Source organism: Mustela lutreola, chromosome 12 (genome assembly GCF_030435805.1).
Source record: "Mustela lutreola isolate mMusLut2 chromosome 12, mMusLut2.pri, whole genome shotgun sequence".
Taxonomy (NCBI): domain Eukaryota; kingdom Metazoa; phylum Chordata; class Mammalia; order Carnivora; family Mustelidae; genus Mustela; species Mustela lutreola.
Window position 1 is genome coordinate 92,368,748 of NC_081301.1, and position 17,660 is coordinate 92,386,407.

Genomic DNA, 17,660 nt, shown 5'->3' on the forward strand with positions numbered 1-17,660 from the left:
GTTTTGAAGTTCTCCAGCAGCCAGTCCTCCAAGGGCTATTAAGAGACATCTCAGCACCTGCCGTTCTAGGCACCAGGTGTGTCAGTGATGTCCACTGCAGGCCTGGGACAGCTGGCCACATTTCACCACATGTTGACTATATCAAGCAGAAGAAAAGAGACGAAGGCCAAAAATAAAACCTGGGGAATCTGCGTTTAAGGAGAGAAAAAGGTAGTGAGAAAAGCTGGGGAAACCCAAGACTGTAGCATTATAGGGAGAGATTTTTAAATAAGGAGCAGCGGAGAAGGAAATAAAGACCAGACTAACAGGGGGATTTGGAAGCTTTATGCAACTTATGGAAAATCTCCGTGTCCCGTCCTGGGTGCTGATGGGTTTTCCCCTGTGCTCAGGAAGTAGAGTTGTTCGTTCAGGCGACTCCAGAGGTTGGCAAGTGAGCAACGAGAAGGCAGAGGGAAGACACAGCAAGTTCAATGCTAGAGTTTATGATTTTGTTCTTGAAGATGAACACAGAAAGATCTAGAACAGAGATGCTTGAATTCACAGCTGGTGTTCAGTAACCAGGTATAGAGCCACGAACAGTCTTCCCAGGGCACCCTGTCCAAAAGTTCAGTTTGTATTCGACGGTATTTGTACTACCTAGCTTTTCTTCCCTAAGATCTGCGCTAGCTGCACAGGGGAACGGAGAGAAATCAGGCATGGTCTTGGTAAGGACACGATCAGAGTGATAAGTTACGGCTGGGCAAGACCCTGAGCAGGAAACGAGCTGATGATTGATGCTTGGCACAAGGTGCACAGGTACAAGGGATTGGGAAAGGTGCTCCAGGTGAGAAGTATGAGAGGAATCTTGAAGGGGGAGGATAAATATGGCGCAGTAGGGTCGGGTCCTGGCTTTCTGCTCCTGTTCCGTGTGGGGTGTTCACAGGCCAGGAGGTAATGGCCAGCCGGGTTGGGTAAGATCAGACTGGGGAGACTCGGAGTTGGCAGCCTGAGGATCGCCCTGCAACTTGAGTCGGGCAGTAACCCGATGAAAGAGAGATTGAAGATCTGGCCAATGAGACGTAGCCCACAACTGCTTAGGGAAAAATCAGAATCCACCTGTTGAGATCTTCCTGCCGGGGAGAAAAGGCTGAATGACAAGAAAGAACAAGGTAGTGTGACTTTCCTTTTGACTCCCACTCTGAAAAGAAGCCTTCTTAACTGGAATAATCATAATCCACAGCAGGTCCGTCACTGAAAATATTAAGCTGAGAAAATGCCGCCTAAAGTAGACAGAACCTTTAATAGAAAACATAATGTGTTATTTGCCACATTTTTACTTAAGGCTAAAGTTGACTCTTGGAGTCTGCCGACTTGTCTTCTTTGCATAAGTAGCCCTATTATGTTTCACTTAGGATTTCTAGTTTTGGCCTTCTTAGAATCTTTATTTTATTTTATTTTTTGTAAGTTAGCTTTACTGAGGTATGAGTAATGAGGTTAGGAGTCGTCTCCAGCACGCATTCGGAAAGCACTCCCCAGCCTAGCTCATGATCACCGCCGTCACCTGCGTGAGACCCTCCTCTCGGTCCTTACAGGCTCGCCGAGGGCAGACTGTCCCCCACGTGAAGAGAGTCAGCAGCGCTTCCGTCTGTGTCGTGAGCCACTCGCCTCTTACGGAGTCTTCACCGTCTTCCCTGTTCTTTGAAATCCCGTGTCTTTTCACAGTCGCGCTTCATTTTACGTAATCTCCAGTTGCGTTACGTAGTTCCGATACCAGCGTAACTGTCATCTCCGTCTTTGGGAACACAACTGATTCTTGGCCTACACGGCAGGTGGAGCGAGCAGGGGGTCCTCTCGGTGGGCAGGGCCTTACGTGGAGGCGGATTGAAGGAGGCTTTTTCCCTCCTTCAGATCTAATGACTGAGAGCTGTGCATCCCCTTAAATTCCCTTTCTCTGTGCTCTGTTCTTAGAATGCAATGAGGAGAGATTTTCTGCAGTAAATGTCCCTGCTAGGTAGAGCCAGGCCCTGTGTGCATCCACACTGGGCACGTCGCTGGCCACGTTTCAGGTGACCCAGTTTCCTGATGTTGCCTCTTCTGCTCCCCAGCACAGCCCATACACCTACACCAGCCGTCACTTCCCAGCAAAACCCTGGCTCGCACCCCAGGAGGCCCTGGGAGCCGTGCAAAGCCAGAAGAGTGCTAAGCATGTTTGTTAGTAAAACCTGGTCTGTCTTAACCTCTGTTCTCGTTTCTTTGTGCTTTAAAATTACAGACTTGTTGCAAGGTTTATTGCATGACAGATTGTGTTAGAACACCTAGAGCTTGTAGCTCCTCAGGGCTCAAAATTCATTTTAGAATTTTTAGCCTTACTGGCCCGGTGTGAAGCAGAGGAGGAGAGTCCCCCCGACAAACAGCTTTACGTGTATTTAGGAGTGCTGCGTAGACGTACCTTGAGCAGGTCTAAATCTGAAATTAGGACTGCATGGGCCCCAGTTAATTCTCAAGTTGAACTTGGCCTGGGCGCTCCTCTGCTGACGCTCTAGTGGTCTCTTTGCATGTGCGCGTGTGTGCGTGTGCACGCTTACATGTGGATGCAGGCGTGTACCCGCATGGGTCTAGTCCGTCACAGGTCCGTGTCTGTGCACACGGGCTTCCAGCCTCCCTGGCTGGAACCAGCGACTTTCTTTGTTCCTTTCATTCAGTTTCCGCTCCCACACCCGTGGGACTCCCTCTTCCATGCTTGCAGTCCAAGTTCCTAAAAGAAGTGAACTAATTTGCGGGCTTGTCTGCTAACGCCGAGATCCTCTTGCCAGGCCCCGCACGAGCCTGGAGACAGGACACCCTGAACACAGGGCGCAGGTCCCACTTCCACCGGGCGAGACCAGGCGTGGGAGAGGCCGCCCGACTCTGAGCTCGGCAGCCCAGGTCCGGGCAGGACAGTTTCCCTTAGCTTCTAGGACCGCGTGAGACACAGCAGTTGCTGTCCCGTACTCACACGGATGTTCAGTTTCTTGGAGGCAGTCCTCAGGCAGCGTCCTTGCCGAACACACCCGTTTCCGTGATAGAGACCATGACGGACTTAAAAAACCTCAGTCCCCAATCAGAAATTTCAGTGACGATATAAATCGGTCTGCAAAGGCTGCAGGAACAAAATACCACAAACGGGGTGGCTTACAGAACAGAGACGGACTTCCTCGTGGATCTGGAGGCTGGAGTTCAAGAAGGTGTCCACAGGGCTGGTGTCTGCTGTAGCCTTCCTCCGCGTACAGCTGCCACCCGCTTCTCCCGTGTCTTCCCGTGGCCTTCCCTGTGTGTTCCAGTCTCCTCCTGGTAAGAGGAGGGCTCACCTGAATGACCTCTTTCTACCTTAATTACCTCCCAAAGAGCCCTATCTCCAGACACAGTCCCATTCCGAGGCACACCCAGGGTTAGGACCGCCTGTATGAGTTCGGGACGGGACGCGGAACAGCATGATACCGTGTCACCGTATCAAGTACAGACTTTGCTGCTGGCCGTTTAGCCTGTGCTGTGTCTGAGAACAGGTGCGTGTCATGATCCAAGACAGTTCCCATCCCTTCTTGGAGAGTGTGTTGGTGACCGGTCACGGAATAGCTGTGGCTCAGTCCAAGGACCGTCCATGAAGCGTGGGGTTGTGGTGCCTCCTTGACGCCCGGTGACAGACCCACACGACCTTCCCACTGAGTCGATGATCAGGAGCGGTAATTGGCCCCCAAAGGTGAAAGTGAGGCGGAAAAAGGAAAACAGGACAGAAAGTGAAACTCGAGGTGGCTGGAGGGTTTGGAAATGTGGCACCAGATGTGAAGCCAGGAGTCCTGCAGGAAATTCTGCCGTAGACCATATCGGAAGGGGCGCCTGGGTGGCTCAGCTGGTTAAGCGTCCAACTCTTGGTTTTGGCTCAGGTCATGATCTTGGGGTTGTGAGGTCAAGCCCAGCGTCAGGCTCGGCTCTGGTCCATAGAGCCTGCTGGGGATTCTCTCTCTCTCCCTCTTCCTTGACCCCACCCACTGCTCATGCTCTCTTAAAAAACCATTGGCAAAAGTTGATGACCATTAAAAAAACAAAACAAAAACCAAGCTCAAGTCCTCTCCGTGTATTTTAGTTGAAACTGAACTGGAGCATTTAGTTTGAGTTGAACACGTGTGTGTGTGTGTGTGTGTGTGTGTGTGTGTGTGTAAATCCCAGTCCCCTTGGCTGGTGTTCAGGCCAGACTGTTGCAGCGAATGTGTGCGTTGAAAGAGAATGGTGATGACAAGGACAGAGGAGAAGAACCTCTTCTGCCGGAAAGGGCTGGTTTCAGGAGCTGAAATCCGTGTGACCTACGTGGGCCAGTGGTGCCTTCCCGGGCAGACGAGGGCACTGCTGTGAAGTGTGTCCTCAGGTTCCAGGGATGACTTCGGGCAGCAGGTTCCCCTGATCGTTCCAGTATTGACAGCTGGGGAGACGGGTTTTTCCTGGAAGTCCCTTCTGTGGAGAACCGAAGGAAACTGTGAGGTCGTAGAGAGCCGTGTGGAAGGATCTGGATTCTCAGTGGGAGGAACTTCTATTGAAGACGAGTTTAGCGAGGTGAATGAGGAAAAGCGCTTAAAGAAAGGCATGCAGAGATCAGCCAACCCCTCCCCATCAAGGGGCTCATCTGAGATACTGCGGGACATCGGAAGGGCAGAGGGTAAAATGTTGGGAGCTGATCCTTGGCAATTGGCCAAGGCCCAGGAATGAGGCTTCTTCTGTATCCTAGATTATTTAATGAGTGGAAGAGGGCAGATGGAGTCCAAAACTGATAAGGTGGGTTTTTTTTGTTTTTTTGTTTTCTGTACCCCAGAAACAAAACCAAAAAACCTCTTACTGGTCTTTTCTAAATGTTTTAAGTCCATGTGCTAAATAGGTATTCATGCTACTGTGTTTTACATTTTCTTCTGCATAATGAGAGTTCTAAATTTTTCAACGGGCATTTGCAAGGGGCAGGGGATAATCATCGTTTCCTGATTGTCAGGTTGGCTTTTTGCAGTTTCACCTTGCACGGTCATCTTTGTGGTCCCACACTGCCGTGCAAAGCAAGAACTGCACGTGTGTGCGTGTGTGTGCGCATGTGCCATCTTATTAAGATGTAACCTGTTGTGTCTTCAGACGGATTATTCATCTAAGCCTAGCCAGCATAATTAGACTTTACCTGATGGTTCCCGGTCTGGTCTTCATTCGTGCTATAAAGTAGCAAATACCATGGCTAAGGGTATGCAACTTAAGCAGCAAACTTCCAGAGCTGAAATCCCGGCTTAGATGCTCACCTGGGCCTGATCTGGGAGCCTCCGCCTCCTCCCCTGTAACCCGACAAGAGTAACAGTACCTGCCTCCTGGTGTTGGTGCAAGGTTAACTGAGCAAATGTGTGTGTAGCTCGGAGTGCCTGGCGACTGTGGAAATGCGTGGGTAGGGGATGCTGCTGGTGATGATGATTGGTCGTAGGGACAGCGGAAACATTCCCCATGCCAGCTATCTGCAGATGGACTGAAACCGAGACCCTTTCTTCTATGGGATGGCCTCGGGCTGCGGTGCTTAATTCCTTGCTTCGTGCTATTTACTCTTCTCCTCCCTTAATTTGTCAGTTACTGGTCTTTGCCTCTACCTCAAGCAGAACAAGCAGAACAAGCCTCCCTCTTATTTGGGATTTGATGCTTTTCACCTATGGGGTGGGGGGGGGGGGTCAGAGCTCTGAGAATGTGTCTTGTGTAGAAGCCCTCAAGGGTCCCCACGTCCCAAGCAAGCCCCGAAGAGGACCATTTCCTTGGCTTGAGGGCCTCCAGAGGAGGTGGTACTCCGTCATTGTCCATCACCTGTCTATCTCAAAAACATCAAGTTCGTCTTTGTAAGCATTGAAATTACGCTGCAATCTGTTACCTTCTTTTGGCATTTCCTTTTCTTTTTATATTTTAATATACTGAGAACCCTGAAGTACAAGGTGACCCAGGCCTCCCTGAGAAGCCCCATTTGGGGGATGAGTGGGTTGGGAGTGACAGTCACTGATGCCTGGTCTCGGGATAAGAAAGCGGAACTGCGTTTCTTCTCATTCTCCATCGCTTGTCCAAGTCTCTTGCTGGTTCACAAATTCTCTCCGGTTCTTTATTCCACCCAAGGGAGCTGGAGCGTCGCAGGTGCCTAATTGGTGAGAACAGAGGTGTCCATGCCTCGCGTTTGTAACGTGGCAGGGTCTAGGGGGCTGGACATTTCTGGGGCTGCCCTCTACAAAATCTGAAACTCATGCTCTGAACAGAGTCCCGGGCTCAGTACTCCCCAAAACGTACCCTGTGGGCTCTTGGTTGATCCTGTGGCTGGAATAAGTTTTCTACTTCTGTTTTTATTTTTTCCCCCCTCTTCCCCCCCCAGAATTGCTCTTTACCTGAACTACGGTTCTAATCTGCCTTGTCTCAGTTGTATAAGCTCACCCCTTTCCCTTCCTCCAGAGCTTCCTTGGGTAGCATGAGGGGCAAGAGAACACCTCGGTTTGTTTTTGCAAAAGTGATCTGAAGTCGTCGAGGAAGAGACAGAAAAGCTCACTGTACTGTGGTTTATGGGGGCTCCAGGCGCTTGCCCTTCACGGCCAGTGCTGTCCGCTTCAGTGGCCAACTCCCAGGTGCCTGGCACGAGGAAAGTTAAGAAATAAGGGTCCCTCAATTAATAGGTTATCAGTTGATTGCACCACAGTGGGGGGGGGACCCTATGCTTTAAAAACAAAATAAAACAAAAAAACCTTTTAGATCAACTCCTCTCTCTCTCTCTCTCTCTTTTTTTTGGTGGAGGATGTGGGTATCAATCCCACTACCTCTCTGCTCTTTCTTTCACTATCTGAGGCATTTATTAACAAAATTCTAAAGTCTATGAATCGATAGGGCCCTCTATGCAGGTATTTTCATGCATCCTGGGTATTACCTTAATAACCTTTGAATGGATAAGGATTTTTGGAAAGGGCTCCTGGTCCCTGACGAGGGCAAGACGGAACGTGCTAGCTGTTGAAAATGCTGGAAGGTTTGAAGCTGGAAGGAAAGCTAGCAAGATGTCCCCCGGTCTTGTGCACCGGTGTGTTGAGGTGGTAGGAACACGTAGGAACCTGTCGATGGGTTTGTTTGTTTCTTAAATATTTACAGAGCTGGGTTCCCCCTCCCCCACCCCAACCCCGTGACTTTTCTTGTTTCAGTTGTGGGAAGAAGCACATCGTGCAAAATTGACTCCCTTCACCATTCCAAGTGTACATTTTAGCAGATGGCTCTGCGACCATCACTCCTGTGTACTGCAGAACTATCCCAGCCCGAAAGTCCGCAGTCCTTGAACACTAACTCCCCACTCCCCCTCCACTCCAGGCCTGGCAACCTCTGTTCTTCTTTCTCATGTAAGTGGAATCCTGCAGTGTGTGTCCCTTCGCTGTCTGGCTTGTTCTACCTTGGGAATTTGATTTTATGCCGAGATTTATCAAACAGTTGCTTTCAGGGATGTAATGATCAAGAACCTAAAATTTGTCGCAAGCCCCAAGTCTTAAATTCTGTATCCAGAAGTGCTAGGGTCTTTATTCAACCAAGTGACTAAAATGAGGTGGCATTTTGGGTAAGAGCTCCATGTTCAATTTGTTGCTATCATTAAAAAAAAAGAAAAGAAAAGAAAAATCCCCGTGGTAAGAAAATTTCCCGTATGTGAAACCTTAAAGTTTCTTTTAAAATCCACTTTTTTTTGGCCACTGCTACTGCTGGTAGTCTGGTTGTCTTGGAGAATCCCTGCCCTTCTTACTGGCTTCTAGGGTCTCGGCAGGGCTGAAGAGAGGGTTAGCCTCCCCTAATATTAGAATCAAGTTTAGCCAAGTGTGAGTGGTCTTCAGGAAGCAGTGTAGAATTGAGCTGTAATGGTCTTAACCCACATGCTTTAATGCTTAGCCCTCCATCTGTAGCCCTCCCCTACCCCAGCAGTATTTAGGATCCTCTTCTGGAATCTAATGCAAGTTCCTAAGGAAGAGAGACCCCTCCCCCATCACCTCACCCCCCCCCCCACGCACACCCCCACAGAGAGCAAGAGACCTTGGCCATGGGCAGAGCTGTGATGTTTAAACGTCAGAGTTAGGTATTAGAATATGGACTCTCTCCTTTCCTATCCGAGACATTTCCCAGGCATTGTCTACATGTCTTTAGAATTGCTCCTTTTTATTTTTCTTAAAATGGTCCGTTCCGCCGTTGGGGGGGCTGTGGCACTCTGCGTGGTGGGCTTGGAGATCCCGAGTGGAAAAGGCAACCGCAGCGAAACAATGCAATGCCCCAGAGTTGCCTGTGGCTTTGTTTGCTTGTCCCTATTTACCTATTCACAGCCATGGATCCTTTCTCCTGCGTCCTACTGGGACGCCAGGTTTCATAACGCCCCGTTACAGAGAGGGTGATGGGAACAAGGATAATGCCCACTTTCTGCACTGTCCGTCTTTCCCTGAAAGACCTAGCTTGTGTCAGGGTGACCGAGAGGGGCACGGACCAGACCCACGTGTGGGCGATTTCCCGGTCGGGTCTGCCATGTGCTTTTTTTGCAAGCTGCAAAAGTGTTTGCTCTCCAACGGCTCACCCTGCACAACGGTCTCCTGCATTCTCTTATCAGAACCTGCGCGCTGCTTTCTTAAGAGCTAATTGAAGAAGGAGCCCGTCTGTATCTCGTCCCTGCACATCCTGTGTCGTGAAAATGTATTCTTAAAAAAGGGGAGACAGCGAGAGCGAGAGAGAGAGAGAGAGAGAGAGAGAGAGAAAGAAACGAAAAGAAAGAAAGCAAAAAGAAGGGGGTGGGGGGAAGAAAAGATTGCCATCCAGTGGAGGAAGGAGTAATTCCCAGCTTCATTCAGGAAAAACGCAGGCTGGAATATGCTTAACTATTTTAACTTGGCCGGGGATTTTTATCACCAGAAGGGTTTTTTCAGTGACATCCGGAGCCAAATGGGTGCAGTGTGCCTTTAAGGAAAGAAGTGCCTCACCAAACTTCCCCATAGTTGTAGCTCACCGTTCGGATAGGGAAGGAAAGTGTTAATTTCTTATTTGTACACTTTTTTTCCCCCGACTTCCTTCCTATTCACTTCATTAAATCTAGAGGCAGTTCAGCATGGGAGCCGTCTGTATGTTGAATTAGGGCTCGCACTCTTGCGCAACACGTCACCTTTCGGAAACTGGGGGTTTGCTTCTGTGATTTATTTCATTATTGTGCTGGTAAAAGGTTTGGAAGGGCATTCTTTTCGGGGTAGTACTTTAGCATTGTGTAGCAAGTTTTTTTTTTTGTTTTTTTGTTTTTTTTTTTTTTTGGTTTTGGTTTTTGGTTTTGTTTTGTTTTTTTTTCTTTTTTGTGCCTCCCCCCCAACCTAGCACGGAGTTGAGTCCGTTCAGCCAGTTTACTAAATAATTTAAAAAAAATAATAAAATAAAAGAACAGTTTTAAATTTCCATGAATAATTTTTACTTCCAGGCAGGAGTAATCTTACTCTACTTCTTTAAGTGCGAAAAGCACTGGGAAATATTTAGCGAATTGATTTCCATTAGAAAAAGACCCTTAGAAACCCCTGAACATAAAGTACTACATATGGATGTGTTTGGGGTCTTTGGGGAGGAGGGAAGATGTTTTGTAGCTGACGGCATTCCTGCATAAAACCTTAATTTAAAGGGAATAATGGTCAGTACTTTGTGTGTTTCCTTGTGATTCCAAAACCTAAATTTAGTAGGGATCTGCACGTATTAGCAATTGTCATAAACATTGTCTCCACTAGTTCTTTTTGCAATTTAATTTCTTTTCGCTTCTTAGCCACCCCCAGATTTAAAGACTGATAAGTCTAAATATCACGAGCTTATGCTTTGTTCCGTTTTTTTGTTTTGTTTTGGGTTTTGTTTTTGTTTTTTAAAAATTAAGGGGAGGGGGTGAGCATAGACCTATCCTTTTCACAACTTCCCCCTCTTCATGTACCCCACTGAAAAGAAAAACAATGAGAAATTTTACAGCAGGAAACTGAAAGGGAAGTGTCATAGTTATTTGGGATTTTCTTTAAGGAGAAAGAGGACATTGTATTAAAATGTTTGAACTTGAGAACATGCACATTGCTTTTACTGACATGGATTTAATGAAAAAAATTCTTTTATACCAAAAAAAAAAAAAAAATCATCTTAGATTACTCCAAAAACATATGCAGCCTGTCTTTTCTTAAAAGCACTAAAATGAGGTTTAAAATGCAAAAAAAAAAAAAAAAGAAAGCATAAATTGTTTTTAATTTTGTAAGATAAATTTGAATATTAATTTGTTTTCTTATTGGCTTAATTGTGAAAATGAGAGCAAGAAGCAGAAACCATCTGAGCTAAAAAATCTCTAATTCTGCTGCCTGGAATAATAAGGGGGAAAAATATGATAAGTAGTTGTCAATATTAAAACAGGCTGAAGGAGGAAGGCTTCAGGCCTTGTAGTAGGTAGAATGAAACAGCAGATTTGAGTATCCACAATCCTTTCAGTATTAAATTTTCAGTAAAATAAAATTACTTGTATATGAAAACATAGCCTTTCCCCAGCTCTCTTTTTTTTCCTGATCAGCTGATGAAGAGACTAGCAGCTCGCTGCTTTGCTGGCTTGTTAATTTTATCCCCACTAACTGTGATTTCCGATAGCCGGCCTGCTGATAGTCGTAAGGTAAATATCCTTTTTCGTTGCCGTCTTGAAGATTCAGTAGAACTACATCCCAGGCATGTGTAGGTGTGTAACACATCAAAAGCCGGTGTTCTCCGTATTTCTGTGTGCAACTGGGTGCCTGAGGAGAGCAGTACCATTAACTGTTGACAGCCTTGCATGCTGAATTCATTATTAGTATGTTCCGTCTCCAAGATTTGCGGGACAATTTCCTTCTCTTCATCTTCGCTTAGCTGCAGTGTGTTTAGCTGTATAGTGGGTGTCCTGCTTTTAGGCAAATGAATATTAATGAAATAATGTGGAGCTTTTTTTTTTTTCTTTTTTCTTTCTTTTTTTTTTTTCTCCTCTTCTTCTTTTTCCTCATAACTCATCAGATCTCGCCTCCTTCATAGTGGTTATCTGAACACTGTAGGATCGTGATGGAAATTGTCTTTTGATTATTAAGGCCTGGCCTCAGACTGTCCCTTAGGATTCTTGTCTGTGTGTATGTTGCTTCTGATGGGTTTGCACCTTGGAAAGATGCATAGAAAACATTCTTTTAATCCCACCAGCATTTTCCCCATGCCAGGTTGTTTTGTGTTCTGTACCAGGTTTTCTTCATAAAACCTTTCTTTTTCAGGAGGCATTGTACACAAGTGAAAGAAATTATGTCTGAGCTGTAATCACTCTTTATATTGATTGTTATACTCACATGATCATAAATATTAGCCATGTTTGGTGCTGTGGAGAAATGAAGGTAATTGCTTTATGATTAGGGCTCTTTCAGCTACGAGAAAGGATTGATTAACATTTGCATACTGGAAGCAATATTGAGAGGCAGGAAGAACAAATAACATCAGTTATTTTGTGTGAGAAAAAAATCTTGAAATGTAATGTAAAGGTCTTGCTTTGTTTTGTTTTGTGTTTTTAATTTTTCATGGTCAAATTTCCTTTTATCTACGTTTTGCTTTTTTTCTCCTCATTGCAATTTTATTTTTAAGTTCTGAGGTTTACCAGGTTGGGGGGGCGGTGCGGGAAAAGAAAGTTTAAACTTCTGGGTCTGTCACATGGATCTTTTAGCCATTTACGAACAGGTTTCTTTTATACCTGGTTGTTTTTATAGCTATTTTATTATCTCTCTGCATTAGTGCTGCTGGCTGTGGTTTAAAGCAAGCGTTTGCAGGTAATTGGAAAAAAAAAAAAAAAGTGTTTGTTGTTTGTGAGTGTGTGTGTTCCTTATCAGACGATTTAAGTACGTTTACCAAGGAATGTGGCTTTTGTACATCCTGTTTCCTTGTTTACTAATTGCTACATTAGAACAAAATCTGGATGGAATTCTGATTTATGTTGTGAATCATGAGTAAATTGATGTAAAACCTCCAAGAAGGGTCAGAGCTTATGTGATTGTAAGGATGTATTTTTAGAGGGATTTTTTTTTTTTTCCTTCACCCACCCCTTGTTTGTTTTGCTTCACCATTCTCCCCGCCCCCCCCCCCCACCTTCCTTACAGTAATGAGACAATTAAGGTCTTTTTCTTACATGGAGCTAAAATTTCATTTGGATTCAGTTATCTTTCAGACACTTAAATGTATAGCTCTTTTTGTACTCGTCATTTCTTCTCACGGTTAGTGTTTCCGGCTTTCAACCTACTTTGTTCATGGATTAGACGTGGTTTAAAGACGCGTTGATTCAATATGGCAGCCTTCGCTCTTCTCACTTGACTGGTTACTGTTAACTTCTTTTTTTTTTTTTTTGATGATTTTATTTCTGTTTCATTTTATTCTTATTACTCAGGTTGCCTTTTTAAAATTGTCTTGGTGATTCTCCTGTCTTGAATTTTCCTCCTTCGTTCCCTGCCACGCCAGGCCATTGAAGACGGCAATTTGGAAGAAATGGAAGAGGAAGTACGGCTCAAGAAGCGGAAAAGACGAAGAAATGTGGATAAAGATCCTGCAAAGGAAGACGTGGAGAAGGCCAAGAAGAGAAGAGGCCGCCCTCCGGCTGAGAAACTGTCCCCAAATCCCCCCAAACTGACGAAGCAGATGAACGCCATCATCGATACTGTGATAAACTACAAGGACAGGTGAGTGTTTCACTCCTACCCTGTGATCATCTTCACCAGGAGCAGGTTCGATACTCACCGCAGAGCAGGATTTAGGGGGGCATGTGCTGGAGCGTTCAGGTTCTTTCTCATTGATGTTTCATGGCTTTTGCCCCAAAGGAACCAGGGACCTTATTCACCACGGCTGCCATTGCTGTTCTGGATGCTCTTTGATCAGCTGCTGTTGGAGATACTTGGAAATAGGAGTTAAGATTACAAGATTAAGGTCTGAGCTGGAGGATGATTCTTAAAGGATCTCAGAAGTAGCATCCTTTACGGGGAAGTATTTGGGAGTGGTTGTATGAAATTCTACTTTGGGGCTGAGTTGTTAGGGAGAGAAGAACCCAAGCATACTTAAGGTAAATATTTCATGTCAAGATTCTGTTGAAAACGGAACAGAGGCTTCGTCAAAAATGCCGTTCCTTCTTTCCTTCCAACACACTTGAATGTCTGAGCGCTTGTTTCGACCATCTCCTTCTTCGTCATGATTCTCCTTAGTGTGGTCTGTCAGCAGACGTAACTCGTGTTTGTGGAACTTTTCAGCGTAACGTTGAGAAATCTGTGCTCGACCCTGTTCCCCCAGACCAGTGTCTGTCAGCCCAATACGGTAGATGTTTTTGGTTTCTGCTTGATAATCATGTGATGCAGTTTTCATGGGAAGATCACATCTCATTCCGTCTGAAGAATCGATAGGAAACAGAAGAATTAAACACTGTATTTCTCTCAATGGCATAGCGGCGTTGATCAGTTTTTGGTTACCAGTTTTGTTTGTTGTCGTTGTTGTTGTTTTTACATTCACTAGTGTTGCTCTCTACACCTGGGAGTGTATAACATGAATAACTAAGTTGGGATTTTAGTTTTTCATTGTGACTTTGGTGTATGTTTTATACCAGGAAGAAAACCTCATTATAAAGGTGAAATAGTACAAAAAGGAAGACACTTTCTACGCAGAAGTGGTGTTTTGTTTTGTTTTGTTTTTTAAAATGTTATTTATTTATTTGACAGACAAAGAGATCACAAGTAGGCAGAGAGGCAGGCAGAGAGAGAGAGGGAGAAGCAGGCTCCCCGCTGACCAGAGAGCCCAATGCGGGGCTCGATCCCAGGACCCTGGGATCATGACCTGAACTGAAGGCAGAGGCTTTAACCCACTGAGCCACCCAGGCGCCCCAGAGATGTTATTGTTAAGTCTGTCTTTCTTTTTTTTTTTTTTTTTTTTTTTTTTTTTTTTTTTAAAGATTTTATTTATTTATTTGACAGACAGAGATCACAAGTAGGCAGAGAGGCAGGCAGAGAGAGAGGAGGAAGCAGGCTCTCCGCGGAGCAGACAGCCCGATGTGGGGCTCGATCCCAGGACCCTGGGATCATGACCTGAGCCGAAGGCAGAGGCTTTAACCCGCTGAGCCACCCAGTTGCCCCTGTTAAGTCTTTCTTATATTATATGTAAGGAGTTTCCAGAAGTGGTACAAAGTGGCAGGAGGAAGTATGTGTGAAGAAGTCAGAATGTCATGCCCCGATTTGTGTCCCAGATTTTTTAGGTTCTCTGCTCACTCTTTTTACCCTTTCTTCCTCCTCCTCTTCTCCTTCTTCTTCTTCTTCTCTTGTTTTTGTTGTTGTTTTCCAAGTGCATCCCCTTCTGTATTTCTGAGGTGGCAACAGAGAGCAGCCCCATTATATTGGGTTTCGATGAGCCTGCTTGTTGACAGGGGAATGACAGCCGTCCACGGAGGAAAAATTGGGCCATAAGCCCGTTTCTTTGACCAGAGCAAACGTGCAGACCTCCCTGTAACCAAGAGTCTGTAACTCTGTCACGTTTCTCTCCGTCCCCAGCCCTACCGGCAGACGTACGATAGGCAGGAACAGTTTCCAGGAAACCAGCTTGGACAACAATGCCTTATTTGAACAGCCCCTGTTGCAAGGAAAAATAAGTAGGATCCCTCCTGCATATGCCACCAACTCTTTTGTCGTTGTCTTAGAGAGTGCAACATCGGTCACTTTGCCCAGGTGTGCCTCAGTTTGTAACCTGCTGGCTGAGTCGAGGGCCAACAAGAGGGTTAGAAGCTAGGCCTTTTCCTCCAGGTGATGGCTCGCTCCTCCGTGCATGGTGTAAAAGAGGTCACCAGCTGGTGGACCACATTTTGCCAACAAATTGATTTATTTCATGGTTCACGTTGTTGGGGTGGGGGCAGGGAGGACAAAAAGAAAAACACCTTAAAACTGGCGAGATTTCTTAGAATTTCAGGTGTTTTCCATTCTTTGCAAAAAAAAACCCCTAAAGATAATGCTGCATCCTACCCAAGTTTCCCTAAGGTCATAGCTGGTGGGAGTGAAGACGTGGCCGCCCCCGCCCCACGGGCTCTCCTGCTCTGGGGCATGCCCCCTCCCCATCACCTGCTGTCCCCCTTCCCGCATGGAGGGCTGGCGGCCATTTGCCGTCAAGCCTTTCCCACCTGGCCCACTCGACTCCTTATATTAGATCACCTGCTGGCTCCTTAGCCTTTGGGGTTTATGCCTTTTGGAAACCCATAGCTGGGCGCTGGTCACTATCCATCCCTGACCCTCAGCTAAGCCCAGCCCAGGAGCTGATGGCACAAGCCCTCGTCTCTGGGTTCAGCTCCCCATGTTGGAGTCTGCACTCCCGCCTTCACTACCTGCGGGGCAGTGGGGCAGCTGCCTCGACCCCCCTGAACCCGTGTGCCTCATGCACAAAATGGAGGGCGGACTGTAGCTGCCTCGAGAGGCCCTCCGTGAGCTTGAGGACTGAATATGGGCTGGTGGAGTCGTCTCCTTCCTGATCGCCAGCCTCTCAGACTACTTTGAGCCCCTTGGGTGGGTGAATGGAGCGCCCGGGTGCTTGAAGGGAAGTGTCCTTGCTGATCGGATTTCCGTGCCCCTCCCCCAAAAAAAACCAGAAAACACAGTTTCACTGATGATTGAGCCTGTCTCTGCTTGTATTGCCAGGGAACGAATATTTAAATATTTTAGCATGCAGACATTAAGTCCTTTATTTATTTATTTATTTTTTAATTCTTCCCCTCCCCTTTCTCTGGTTTCAATGACTTCTTTAACCCTTCCTCGAAACGTCCTCTCCCAAGCCCATCCTGTCGGCTTCCCCATTCGGGTCCGTTCTAGGGGGCACGTTCCCAGTAGCTGCCGCGTGTTTCATGGCCTGTTCGTGTTAGTAATCTAGAAAAAGCACTGATTCTGAATATTTCTGTGTTTTATTTCTCTTACCAAACTTGGTTCTCAAGTAGGAGGCTCTCAAATTAGGAGGGCCTTAATTGGATACATTGTTATATTTTTGTTGGTTTTAGAAAATACTGCTGGGAAATGTACCTACCCCTCCATGTGTTGAGAGTTCTCTGCCATTAAAGTCAGCTACTAATATAGCAACTCAACCTACCTGTGCGAGAAATACCAGCCATACGCACTTCCCTCCTAGCACCTCAGCCGAATGTTAGGGTTCTGACAGTCATACAGATTAGCGATGTATTAAATAAGAGCTGCCATCTATATTTAACTGATACATAAGAATTAATTAGCTCTCATGAGACAGTTTTTTTCAAAGTTCTTGCATGATTCTGGGACAGATGTATCTTTCTTTTTTATAAAGAGCTAGGATAATTTAACAAGAGTCTATTTATGCCCTTTGTTTTCAGTGCCAGGCCTGTTGTTTTGTTTTTATTTTGTTTTTCAAGGAGGATACTTTTTAAAATGGGACCCCAAAGAGCCAGTCATTTTGTGTGATTCACAAATGTAAACTCCTTTGGCAGTAACGGCTCTCTAAATCTCTAAAGGTAATTCTGGTCAGCTACGACTCGTTCCCACCGTTTTCTTTCCCCAAATCAAGTAGTGTGAGAAGGCTTTGTTTTGACTTCTTATATTATGCATTGTTTTCTATTTCTGTAGAAGTTTTTAAAAAAATCCTGTTGTAAGATTAGGTGCTATTTAACCTCAGACTTAATTTCTTTCAAAAAGGGATTCATCCCGATGTGCATTTGTAAACCTTTAAAATGGCCCCAGGGATGAGCTCTAGAGCGAGGTGCGGAGGGGTAGGGTCTCGGAGAGAGAGCTGTCCCAAGTCTGGAGATGGGGCTTAGACTTGCCTGGATGAGGGAAAGATTCTGGAGGGATTCCGTGTTTTAGCTCTCCCTGGTTGGTCTTCCCACAACCCAGGTGTGTCCCCCACACCACCCCGTCGGACAGACCGCCATCCAGCCTCTGTGTGCGTACCCCCAAGGGTTAAGTTACGGGGTTAGGGGGCAGTTCACGGCACCGAAGGAAACCTCTAAACATAAAAGTCATTTCCCATATTAAAACCGATTCAGCCTGCTGTCGTCTGTTTGTTCTCTTTGGACCTTCAGAGAGTAAACCCGTTCCTCATTTCAAGAAATGTCCTTTGTGGACAATGTACCCACCTCCCCACATTCTCCTCGTGGTTGAAACCCCCCACCCTTTGCGCTCTGAGTGATATCTAGACGTGCGTCTTTCAGTCCCCTTCCGTGGGCACCTCCTGCTTTCTTAGTGTCCCATTTAACATAGAGCACCCAGAATTCCGCCTGTGTCCTCATGCCGCAGGCGGGTTGGTCATTTTCCTTGGGCTGGATACCAGTGTTCTGTTACCGTGACTCAAGAGTGCATTAAAGTTTTCCAGCAACTCTGACACAGACTTAACCTTTATGGAACACGGGCTTGTTGAAAAGCTGCCATTCCCCCAAACATACAGAAAGCTCTTTTGTCACTTGATGCTGCCAAGTTTAGCCTTCGACTAAGCATTTGATTTTTTTTTTTTTTTTTTGGAACCTGTACCGACTGACTTCATTCCTTCCCCTGTCAGTTCCATTTCACTGACTCACTCCCATCTTTCCAGTCTACTGTTATAACTTAGTTTTTAGGCCTTTTAAAAGAAGATTTCCTTCT

The 17,660-nt window shown here is 46.0% G+C and overlaps 1 protein-coding gene across 7 annotated transcripts in view; it reads left to right on the plus strand.

The window, feature by feature from the left end:
- Positions 1–17,660, plus strand: part of SMARCA2 (SWI/SNF related, matrix associated, actin dependent regulator of chromatin, subfamily a, member 2) — a 175,110-nt gene that overhangs the window by 115,455 nt on the left and 41,995 nt on the right. For all 7 annotated transcript variants that reach the window (XM_059142457.1, XM_059142463.1, XM_059142461.1 and 4 more), the window contains exon 28: positions 12,508–12,725. In XM_059142457.1, coding sequence (XP_058998440.1) covers positions 12,508–12,725 — 218 coding nt within the window. The remainder of the gene's footprint in view (positions 1–12,507; positions 12,726–17,660) is intronic.